The sequence below is a fragment of the Hesperophylax consimilis genome, chromosome 21 (assembly GCF_061612785.1).
Source record: "Hesperophylax consimilis isolate HC1 chromosome 21, BYU_Hcon_1.0, whole genome shotgun sequence".
NCBI lineage: Eukaryota > Metazoa > Arthropoda > Insecta > Trichoptera > Limnephilidae > Hesperophylax > Hesperophylax consimilis.
In genome coordinates, this window is record NC_142856.1 from 17,501,418 (window position 1) to 17,514,253 (window position 12,836).

The window sequence follows — 12,836 nt, forward strand, 5'->3', positions numbered from 1 at the left end:
TTAAACTGTAGTGCTGTTTCCGGCTGCCACGTGACAGAGCTTGGCCAGAAGTCCGGACATTTGCAAGATGGTGCCGAGGCCCTCTATGATCCGCATGTGGGTGAAGCCAATCTCCTTGATGAAGGACAGCTTCAGGGTCTCGTCGATGTTGAGGGTCTTGCAGACCTTGAAGATGTTGCCGATGATGTCCTCGGCCGCGTAGCCTAGCTTCCATAGCTTGGCCATTATCTGAAAAGATAGATATGTAATATTTATGGTAATGTACCAAATACCTGGAAAAATAAATATTGATTATTAAACTTTACAATATGACTAAAATTAATAATAACCAATGAAAACAGTATGAAGGCTAGTAAAATAACCAAATTGAACCAAAATAAAATTAACACTTAATTTTTATTAACGCACACATGTGCGTGACAATTTTTATGACCATTCTCAAATATGTGCACTCTAATACCATCCACGCTGGATTTTTTCTGGTGCAATTTTATCCTTTATCCTTTGAAACCTGTATAGAGAACAAAATGAAAATCGCTCGCGCTATTGTCACTGTAGACTTTTTATTTCATGAATGTAGGCTCTATGACGTAGGCATGAATGTAGGCTCTATGACGGCTTACGAAATAAATTGTCTATGAATTTTAAAATTAATTTTTGTTCAACGGCGTCAAAAAAATGAAAATATTTTGGTAATTATTTAAAACACTTTCGTTTTTCGTGTAGGGGGTGTATTCAGGTTTATGTAAAAACAATAAAACCAGTTTATATATTTTTTTTAACAGTTTTTGGAGATTTTTTGATAATTATTCGGGATTGCAGGCCACTCTTAGTAAGATTTATTTTTAAAATAAAAATACCTTTTGATTCAACATAATTACTGTAAAAGGAAATTATCTGCATTTGAGAAATTTTTAATTTTAGCATTCTAATTTTTAATTACATAAAATGAACATTCGCTTTCTTCATATGGGACAACAGACATTTAAAATAATTTCTGTTGATGACATTTTCTTACGTTGGTATTCCTGATACTATAAAAGTGGCTAAAACAATGCAAATTAGGTAGGTACTATTTTGGTCGAACTCTGGAAATAAAATAAAATTAAATATAGGTATTTAGGCATGTTTTTTTAACTAATATATATATTTCTAAAGGTTATATATTATAGGTTAGGTTGGGTTAGGTTTTTTTACCTACAAAATTATTTTAAAATTTGTTAAAAAAAAACTTACCTAAATACCCTAATAAAAAATATAAGAATATGAAATTACGTCCTCCGGGGGTGACGTACTGACCCGTCCTTCTAAAAGAGTTCGCGCCCATTATATGCTGCGTAATTTATAACGGAATTCCCCGGTCAACAGGTTAAGGGGCCTGCGATCCTGAATATTTACTGATTTTTTTTTACATTAAGTTAAAGCTATTCTGGGGAAACGTCTTACGATATAATTTAACATGAAATAAATATGAATAATAAGATACATTATCTGATAAACCGAAAACAATTGCAAAAAAAACATAAATCAAAGTTTTTATTCATTATATGCTGCGTAATTTTAAACGGAATTCCCCGGTTAACAGGTTAAGGGGTGCCTGCGATCCTGAATATTTACTGATTTTTTTTAACATTAAGTTAAAGCTATTCTGGGGAAACGTCTTACGATATAATTTGACATGAAATAAATATGAATAATAAGATTCATTATCTGATAAACCGAAAACAATTGCAAAAAAACATAATTTTATTCCAATATTTGAGCTAAACTCATCAAGGTAATTTTCACGCAATTATGGAAATACTCGTCCGATCATTGGGTGTATTTTAACAATTTTGCTACTCTGACATTCAAGAGGTTAGAAGAATTCAGGTTTTGTTTACTAATTAAAATCTTGCTTGTAATCGGCCTATAATCTAGTTGCATTCACATGAATATGAACTTTCCCCCCAACGTGTGTACATCTGGGGTATACCCAAAGAAACATAATGTGGTCAGGTGAATCAAATACATGAGTCTGGAATAATAAATATGAATAAAGAAAGAAGAGTGTCCAAGATGGAGTTTTTTATGGCAGTTCATCCTCGTTGCTTAATACAATAATAAGGAAACAACAGTTAATTACTTAGTTGTTTTTTTTTTAATTATTATAAACTAGCTGATGTGTACCTTTTGATGTATTTCATAAGGTTTAGCCAGGATTAGCAATGAAAGTGCCTGAAAGTATTTTTTTTACGACTTAATTACAAAACATCGACTTTTATCTACTTTCTATAAACATAATATGCATGTATTATATACATATTCATATATAAACCTTCTAGAAGAAATTCTCTAAATGATAGTGAAAACTCTATCAAATTCCTTTGCGAAGTTTAAAAGAACTAAGAGCACTAACAGAGAGATGCGGAAAGAGACTTTATTTTATACTATTTAGAGATGACTGTGCACAATAAATTATACTAACATTGGTCACCGCGACTGAAACGTCCAAGTATGCACTAATAATTCCAAAATATATTCCTAATTAAATGATAAAAACAGAAATGTCTTTTAGAACCTAGTTAGGTATTTGGAAACTTTTTGATTTCACGGGTTAGTGAAATTCCAAAAATAACCGTTTCCTTAGAAAATACAAAAATATGGACCATTTATAATTTGATCAGCTAATGGCTGAGATATGCGCATTTGCAAATGCATACAATCCAATATATAGTTATGGTAACCGGGCATCTCAATACAGTGACAAATCAACACACTTTTGAAAAGTGATTTAAAGTCATGAAAAGTGATTAAAAAGACTAGGTTAAACAGTTTACATTAGATTAGGTATATAGGTTAGTTTTTTTCATCACTTTTAATGCTTTAATTAACTTTTCAAAAGTATGTAGATTTGCCACTATATTTAGTTGTCACGAAATCTCTAGTTATATATTCATATATTTTTTAATTACCTTATAAGCGCTGTGTATATCTCCCTTGGCGCAGTAGTCCAGCATATCCTTGACCAGCAACGGATGAGGCTCATCGCAAACCTTGAACACATTCTCCCCGTTGACGTGACCGAAGCCGTTGGCTGTAGACTGCAGGTTGTTCAGGGCCTGCCGCATGTCTCCTTGCGAAGTGAACACCACGGCTTCCAGACCGTCCTCAGAGTATGATAGGCTCTCTTTTCCGCAGACTTCCAGTACCTGATTGATAGAAGATACAGATTAAAGAAACAACAGAAATGCCATTGAGGGTGAGGGGAACAAACTAACATGGCATAATATGAATAAATTGTAATGTCTGTATAAAAACACAATCCTTTCAAAAAAAGTATTAGCGTAAACGTAAAGTTAGCCATTTTTAAAATGTTTAAGTTTGATTCAAAAATTTTAACATTTAACAAATTATTATGTTTATTTCTAATATGAAAATTAGAAGGCGTATTTTATCACCTTTCAAAAATACTTGTTAGTTTTCGGATACATTCAGTATCCCTTGTACATATTTGGATTTGGAAGCAGAAATACACACAAATTCATCGTTAACCCTTCTGTACTCTCAACACTTTTGTTCAGTTTGCAATGTTTTTTGTGTATTTCAAATGCGCTATATACATCTTATTTTTTTAATTTTCCTTGAAAACAAATACGGTTTTAAAAACTAGATAAAATTATCTTTCAGGTGTATGCATTTAAAATAAACATTAATATTTCTAAATAATAAAATTTTAATATCAAACGTGAAAAATGTTGTAAAAAACGCCAACCACGTTTTTACTTAATTTTTTTGTCGAATCCTAGAAAAATTAAGAGAACTCGATATTTCGAAAACACATTCGTTTTGTTTGGGAAATTTGTAGAGATGTTCCGACTAGTCGGCGACTAGTCGGTAAAGCCGACTATCCGGCCACTATTGTAGTCGGCGATTAGTCGGCGACTAATCGGCAAAGAGCGCCGACTATCCGGCTTCTTACGTTGTATGTATTTCTCAATAATATGAATGCGGGGGAACTACATGAAATAAAAACCTTGATTATATATATTTTCTTTTTATAATCAGTCTTATACATTAAAAAATGTAAAGCAATCTTTCCTTTGGTAATCACTTTTTAAAATTACTTGCTTGTAAAGAAAACATAATTTATGACATTTATTTAACAAAATTAGTATCTATCCTAATTAACATAAAAAACAACATAATATCTTCTTATTATTAAAATAAAAAGTAGATTTTTTCAATTAACAAACTCAGTTATATGTATTAAATCAAGATTGTATGTACAAGATGCACAGTAATATATGTATATATTATATATATATATATATATATATATATCCAAAAATTCTGAACATGAACTGTTTGATAAAAACAAAAAAAAATGAAAAAAACATATTTCTTATAACCATACCTACATAATCTAATCAAATCAAAGTCACAATTGTGACAGCCAAAAATATCATAATCTCCTTATATTTTTTATAACTTATATTTTTTAATTAAGGGTAAATTATGATGTAAGGAGACTAAAGCTTCTGCCTTTCTGGTAGCAATCGATTTCTTTTTGTTTCATATATGTTTCCGGCCTCTGAGAACAGCTTCTCACTGTAAACAGAACTTGCGGGACAGCAGAGGTACACTTTGGCCATGCGCGACATTTCAGGGTACCTAGAACTATCCCCGAAACCGTAATCGGCTTAGCCGACTAGTCGGTCTTATTACAAACGACTAATCGGCTAGTCGGCTAGTCGGCGAAAGTCATAATCGGCACATCTCTAGAAATTTGTAAGAAAACTGTAACTTCCATTTTTTTTCACGTTCATATAATAAAAAATAAGTCAAACCGATTGTTACGATCGTGGCGCAAAATATGAATTATTCATTTTGGATTGTCAAAAAAAGACACATTTCCACATGATATTTACATGATAAAATATAGACGCCCGGTCTTATGACCCTAAAACGCTGGAGGGGTTAAGAAATGTAATGGACAATATGCCAGAGGCCTGAAGGGATAATGATGGTCGATAAGCAAACACTTTGTGAAACATTTAAAAAAAATTACAAATGTTTCATTTAGTTTGTGTATTTAGGAAGCATGTTTACGAGAGATAGGAAGGCTGACAGAGATATTGAAAGAAGAGTAAATGCAGGTAACTCCATTAATGGAGGACTGAACGCAGTTGGCGCTAACAAAAAATTGTCCAAAGAAGCGAAGTTAGCAGTCCACAATGGAGTGCTGGTACCTACCCTGATGTATGGAAGTGAGGCATGGAACTGGCAAAGAAAGGATGAAAGTAGATTGAATGCTGTTTAAATGAGATCCCTGAGGCGTATGTGTGGTAAAACCATGTATGATCGTGTGAGGAATGTGGAGATCCGCAAAGAGTGCAAGGCTGATGTAAGCGTAATGAGTAAGATCAAGAAAGGGACGCTTAGATGGTTTGGGCATGTAGAGCGAATGAGCGAAGAAAGGAGTGTAAGGAGAATATACGATGCAAATGTGAATGGTAGCAGAAGTCGGAGACGCCCGAGGAAGACATGGCACGACCAAGTGAATCAGATACTTGAGTCGGGCCATGTCAAGAGTCAGAACAATAGAAGAGTATGTATGAGACGATGTATGAATGTGAATGAGGCAAGGAGTGTGTGGCAAGACCGAGTGGTTTGGCGGTCTGTCCTCTCTGCCTACCCCTGCGGGAAAACGGCGTGGTGGTTAGTTAGTTAGTTCATTTAGTTGTCATGATTTAGATGCCATCCTGAAAATCTAAAACTAAAAACTGAAATTTTGGAAAAAAAATGTTTTCAGCTACTATAATCAAAAATGGCGCATTTTTCAATCTTACCACTCTAGATCACTGAAAAGTCACGGACCGCCACTGGAGTCTATATATATGCGTAATGTCAATGTTTACCTTAGCTAATATCTGTGCATCAGTCAGTTTGGAATATCTGAGCATGGCACACCGAGACTGGATGGGTTCAATGATCTTCTCGCTGGTGTTGCAAGCGAGCGCGAACCTTGTGGTGTTGCTATATATCTCCATGGTCCGCCTCAAAGCCTGCTGCGCTCCCTCCGTCATGCTGTCCGCCTCGTCCAGGATCACTATCTTGTGACGGCCGCGTGGCAATGTTACCTGGAAATTAAAAATAATTCTAGTCAATTACTTTGCGGACCCAGCAATGTTTTGATAGTGATCAAAGAAATTTATACCATCAATTCATTAGGTCAACCCGTCATCCAATTTGTTAGCTATTGGGAACAGCTCATGTAGGTCTCATAAAAATCATTGTCTCCCTTGTTGTCATGGTGAGAAATATGATATAAACGGTGTTAGAAAGAGAAAACACCATGCTTCTTATACAACTCTAGTATTTAACCACAGAAGAATTAAAATGAGCACCTCTATGAATCCAAAGTTTACGATAGCAATTTTGAAAAAAATTTATGAAATTTTTTTATATGAAAGACAAAAAGTGAGCGTTATGTTTATAATACATTTGTCTAAGAAAAGTTATGTTTTTTTGTTGTCAGTAATTTTTGTTACAAAAAACGTAAGATGAACCATTTTTAAAACTCTTTTATGATTGCATTCAAAATTTTAATATTTCTAAAATTATATGTTTATCTCTAAATAGTATGAAATAAAGTCACTATCCGCATCTGTCTGTTTGTGCGCTTAGTTCTTCTAAACTACGTAACGGATTTTGATAGATTTTTATCATTTGGAGAATTTCTTCCCGAAGGTTTACATATATGATACATGGAGAGACGGCTCTGAGAGTCCAAAAGTAGAAGGTCAATGGTAAAAAAAGAATATGAAATATGATCATTAGAAAAAAAATTATAAAAAAGTCCGCAGTATATGTCTATCTCCCACGGACGTATATATAGCTTTGATAAGGGGGGGGTCCGCAAATTAAAAAAAAATATATAAGGTCATGTTTTCGTGAAAAAAATAGTCAGTCTTAATCAATCAGCCTTTATTTTTAAATATTATATATATAAATCATTCAGTCTCTGATATTTGAACTAAAAATAAATATAACATAATTATCGCTCCTTATTTAAATAAAATCGCTTCGTTTATAACATAAAAAAAGAAATAACATAAAATAAAAGGTGGAAAACAAAATAACTTTTTTTTATACCTAATTTGTTAAGGTACACTAAACAAAAATACTCTTTCATCTTAAGAACAAATAATTTGTTTTAAAATTGAAACACCTTTTATTTAATCACATAACCAAATAATTTATTCTAAACTTTGGTCATATTGTAAGGCACTCTTTTTAATGAACTACAATTATAAAATTAAAATCAAAAAGTATCATCCTACCTACAATAACAAAATATTTTTAATGCAAATAATACTTAATGTATGAAAAAAATAAGCGTTTTCTCTCAAGCTAAATGAAGAGCTTTCATCTTAAGAACAAAATAATTTCTTTTAAACTTTGGTCGTATTATTATGACACTCTTTTTAATGAACTACAATATAATTAAAATTAAAAATTACCTACCTACCTACAGTAACACTAACAAAATATTGTAAATTCAAGTTATACATGAAAATAAATGTAGTTTTCTCTCAAACAAAAAAAACTGACACGAGATTCATTGTTTTACAACTACTATTAATTAAAAATTATCATTCCTTATTTCAAATAAATGGTTGTGCTTTTTTAAATAAGTTATAACTTCTTCGTAAATAATATAAAAAAAATAAACAGTATCTAGGTATTACCTGTGTGAACATTATTAACGAATAACATAAAATAAAAGGTAGAAAACAAAATTACTTTTTTAGGTGCACTAATTTCTTTAGGTACCTACCTACACTAAACAAAAAATACTCTTTCATTTTAAGAACAAAATAATTTCCTCTAAACTCTGGTCATTTTGTATGGCACTCTTTTTTATGAACTACAATATAATTAAAATTAAAAAGTACCATCCTACCTACAATGACAAAATATTTTTAATGCAATAATACTTATTTGAATATAATGAAAATAAAAAGTGTTTTCGTGGCTCGCAGTTCAGTGCACCGAACATGTCCGACCGCAGGACGAAATCTCCCGAATTCAGTTTCGGTTTCGGCTGGATGGCGGCCGAAACCGAAACTAAGCCGAAACTCGTTTTTTGGCCGAAACTAGGCCGAAACCGAAACCGAAAGTTCGGTCGGACACTACTTTAAAGTAATACATTTAGTCTTTTACGTTTAATTGCTAACTGATTAATAATTTCTTCGGAATCAAGTTGCACCGCCAGATCTCGGTGTACGCTCATTAAAGCCAGACCAGTAAGTCTTTCGTCGCCCATTTTATTTCTTAGGTAAGTTTTTAACCTCTTTAATGTAGAGAAAGATCTTTCAGGGGTTGCAGTGGACACTGGGAGTGTGGCTAAAATAATTAGAAGCTTTTTTATTAAAGGGAAAAACTGATCATCGCAGTTATCGATGGTGTCGATCACAGTTGCAGGTTTTTGTGCTACAGATTTCCAGTGATTGTGCCATATCTCATATTCACTCAGAAATATTGTGCCTTTATTTTCCCCACCCAGAAATGTTTGTGTAATCTTGTTAAGATTTTCTTTTATCCTGGAGTCATTACTGGTTTTTTCAGGTAGAAGCATTTGAATTCCTTCGATCGTCGATTCATGTGGTTTAAAACGAGCGTCGAGTTCTGTAATAACATGATCAATGAAAGGGTAAAACACATTTCGTCGGTAGTATATTTCGGCAGATTCTGCTGCAATATTATTGCGCAGGGTTTGCCTTCCAGTTATTCTTGGCATTACTATATCGCTTGAATTCATCTGCTGTGCTTGCTCAAAAAGAATTGCGAACTGACTTTCGTTCCGAACATTTAGTAAAGTCGTTTTTACATTTTTTGTATATTCGGAAATGTTGGTCAAATCGACATTGACTTTCTGCATTGCTTTGTTAAGGTTTGCTGTATATGAAAAAACTTTTCTCAGTATAACTAAAGAAACAATAAACTGGCTGTTATCCATAGCGATTTGAAGATGGTATGCTTGAGTAGCGACGTCGCTACTAGCAGCATCTTGAAGTGCCCCAAGTGTTTCGCATATAACGGGAACCATTTCTGCAAATCTTTCGACAGCCACGTGTTTCTCGGTCCATCGTGTCTCACAAAGAGAGATAAGCGTTGAATGAGATGAATTAATTTGATCCGCAATTTTCTTCAAAAGTCCGTCGCGAAGCGGTGATAGGCGAAAAAAGTTTATTACGCTCTTAATGGTTCCGATACAGTTACGTATTATTGGTATCTCACATGAATGCGCTAAAACTAAGTTGAGAACATGAGCAACACAGTGTACGAATTGCGCTCTCGGGTATTGCTCTGCGATTATTGTTCTTACGCCCCGTAACCGGCCGCTCATCACTGCAGCGCCATCATAGCCTTGACCAATCCATTTATCCATATCCAAATTATATGATAAGAGATGTGATATAATAGTCGTTGCCAAAGCTTGAGCTGAAACATCTTCTACGTGGATGAATTCTAAAAAATCTTCCCGTATAACCGATTTCCCAGATGAGCAGTGTACGTATCGTAAACATAACGCTAATTGTTCTCGCCGTGATATGTCTTGTGTTTCATCAGCAAGTACAGTAAAAAAACCAGCCTCTTTGACCCTATTAAGTACTTGCGCTTGAATAGCACTACCACATAGTTCAATCACTTGATTTTGAATTCCTGGTGACGTATACATGGCTCTACTGTGAATGTTTTGTGTTAGTAAATGATTTTTAAGTGCTTCATCGCCAGATCGCGCACGAAAACGAAGAAGTGCTCTAAAACTACCATCATTATGTTCGGGTTCATTTATCCCAATTTCTCCAAAATCACGACTTCCTCTTAGTGCTATTTCTTGCCTTCCACAAAGAATAATTGTTTCAACAATGGCTTTCAATCTTTTTCTGTTCTCTTCGGCAATTTTACTGTTTTCTGCATTCATGCACTCTATAACATCAAACGTTTTTCCTTCCATGATCCTTGCAAAATTTGCTGCCTGCTCAACAGCAAATTTATGATACTTAGTATCTGCATGGTGATCAAAGCTCTCTAAAGCTTTCTTCCAGTAAGTAAATGGCTTACTAACCAAGGCTCCAAGTTCTTGCTGACCACGACCGCCATGCTTTTTTCCAAATAAAACACATACTTTGCAAAGTGCTCCCTGCATGACGTTTGAATATACAAGCCATGAGTACCTGGTAGTCCAATGGCGTTGAAAAGAAAGTTTCTTTTTACCAGTGATAGTGACTGGAAATTTAAATGTATCCGGAGGGGTCCAAAGCTCTTTTAATGCTCTCAGCTTTTCCTCGTCATTGCTTGGAGGATGACATACGTAGAGCGCAATATCATAACCCGTCCTGGCTGCGGCTGCGGACGTAGCCGAACACAAATCCATCCTGGCTGTAACAAAGACATATTTGACTAAAACAAAACAACAGCACATACCCATCTTCAAACAGCTTTTTGGTCATATTTAATTGTAAGAATAATAATAATAATTTGTGACTCTAATACTCTAATCCATACTATAATTAAATCGTAAGCGTTCCGTTTCTGTAAGTACATAAATATTTACAAAAAAAAACAATTCATACGCACTATAATTATGTTACTGAGGTCAATAAAATAGTTATTAAAATTTTTGTCTGTTTGTCTGTGCGTTTGACCACGCTAATCTCAGAAACGGCTTAATCGATTTGTATGCGGTTTTGTTTAACATTTTAGTCTATGTTTCATTCCAATCGGTTCATAAACTAAAAAGTTATGTTAAGAATAAGAATTTTCAACTAAAAATTAAGTCTACGCGAACAATGTCGCGGGCACCAGTTAGTTGTTAGTTAAATATAATTGTATTTCTTTCTGTTAAAAGGCGAAATGATTTTATAACACTTAGGTACACGTCGCATATACACTGAAATTACCATTTGTCAAATATTTTATGCTCACGGCAAAACATTTGTTTACAGAAATTCTCTGGGAATAAAAATAAGAGCAGGATAAAAGTTTTTAAAATTCTAGTAACTGGGTTCCTTCCTAATAAAATAAACAAGAGACTTACCTTTCTTCACTTCATCGTCATCAGTATCTGTGGATGGCCCCGCTCTATTTATTCCTACTTCTTCAATATGACAGGATTCCACATTGTCTTTTGATAAAAGTTCATTGGGATTTGGTCTCTCTTTCTTAGAAAAAAAACTCAAAAGAGATACCTGATTTGATCGTTTCATACTTTTTAAATGCGACACTTCTTTCTGTATTAAAACAACTGACAACTGCGCAACGCGAAGAGACAAAATAGACTAAACTAGATTCTAGCTTGGTATGGTGCGCGCGGCCGAAACGCGGGCGGCGGCGGCGCGCCGCGGCGGGGGCACTGCCCATTCCCCCGCTCCCCGCACTGTGGCGGACTTAAGAAACTATCGTATTCTACAATCGGCGCGGTGCAAAGGGGGGGGTCCGGACCCCCAAGACCCCCCCCTTATATACGTCCGTGCTATCTCCTAAGGATAACCCCAAGCAACGCCGGGTAAACGTCAGCTAGTTTCTAATAATAAATTGTGAAAGTGTGTTAAACCTTACAAAAATAGATTTTAATTTTCAGGTATGTTAAAAAATTATGGATTTTAGCGGAGCAGAAATTATTCTAACTGTCAGCCAGAGTATGCCAGAGCCCTGGGGGGTTAAAAGAAATCCCCCTTTATTACAATTACAGATATCAATATATTTCAGGATACATTAGTGCTTTTGAAAGGCAGTACAAAGTTTTTTTTTATATATTCAACAGTGTAATTCTGTTTACGGAAATGTTAAAAAACACATTAAATAAAAAGTTGTTGTAAATTTTTGATATTACTTATAATTATCCAGCACGCTTTCTATAAAAGTCTTCGCTTGGAGCTTACGTAAAAGGTCCAAGAATCACAAAGTAATATAGCATGTTTATTGGTTTTGTTAAATGAAATGTAATGTATTTGTTTACCTTTTGTTGAGCAAACATCTTGATTTTGTTTCTGACAACATCAATACCACGGTCATTAGATGCGTTTAATTCCAGCACAGCTTCTTTGAAAGAAGTCCCAAGTAAAATTCTAGCCAGACAAAGGATGGTGGTAGTTTTTCCTACACCAGGAGGTCCAGCTATGATAATATTTGGCGCATTACCGTTTTGTGCGAATACAGATAGCCTACTAATGGTGTCTTCGTTTCCAACAATGTCCTCGAACTTGTGCGGACGATATTTCTCTATCCAGGGAAGATGATTGAGGGTTCTAGCTGCCGGTTTAGGGTCAGGCTTTGCATTTTTTGCAACAGTAGTTTCTTCTGGTTGCGGCTCGTCCACATCCATGATACAAACATCATCGTCTGCCATATCGATAAATTATATAATTTGATATTGTATTAGAAATATATTATTATTTGAAAGACAAATTATTTAAGACGATAAAACCTAAAAATGTGCACAACTGTCAAAACTCAAAACTGCTCATAAATAAACACAAACACACACCATAGACCATAGAGTTTTTTTGGATTTGGCGCGAAAAACAGAATGTCGGAAACCACCGACAAAAAAACACGGAAAGATGTAGCTACCTAGAAAATGTTTTTAAAAAACGGAAAAACTTATTCCATACATTTTTAGAAAAGGCTACCGATAGTAACAAAATTCAAAGCGCCCTCGAGGTGAGTCACTAAACGGTGCTACAAAAAGTTTTCCAATTATGCATGTAAGATTCAATCGAACGTAATGTTTTGCGATAGCAAGCTTTGGAGAATGTTAGTTTAGAGCTTATTATCGCATAACA

The 12,836-nt window shown here is 34.4% G+C and overlaps 1 protein-coding gene across 1 annotated transcript; it reads right to left on the minus strand.

Annotated features, from left to right (window-relative positions):
• RfC4 (replication factor C subunit RfC4) lies at positions 1-12,523 on the minus strand. Its single transcript, XM_089644791.1, has 4 exons — positions 12,011-12,523; positions 5,901-6,122; positions 2,955-3,191; positions 1-228 (listed from the first exon to the last, which is right to left on the minus strand). The coding sequence occupies exons 1-4, from the start codon at positions 12,398-12,400 to the stop codon at positions 1-3; spliced, it is 1,077 nt and encodes a 358-aa protein (XP_089500917.1). The 5' UTR covers positions 12,401-12,523.
• Positions 12,524-12,836: the final 313 nt, after the last annotated feature.

Bases quoted from the DNA above. Each gene is read 5' to 3' on its own strand.
- RfC4 (XM_089644791.1), bottom strand. From the start codon at position 12,400: ATGGCAGACGATGATGTTTGTATCATGGATGTGGACGAGCCGCAACCA. The intron at 6,123-12,010 runs GTAAACAAATAC...TTTAATTTCCAG, and splicing joins AGATGTTTGCTCAACAAAAG to GTAACATTGCCACGCGGCCG. The intron at 229-2,954 runs GTAATTAAAAAA...CTATCTTTTCAG, and splicing joins ATATACACAGCGCTTATAAG to ATAATGGCCAAGCTATGGAA.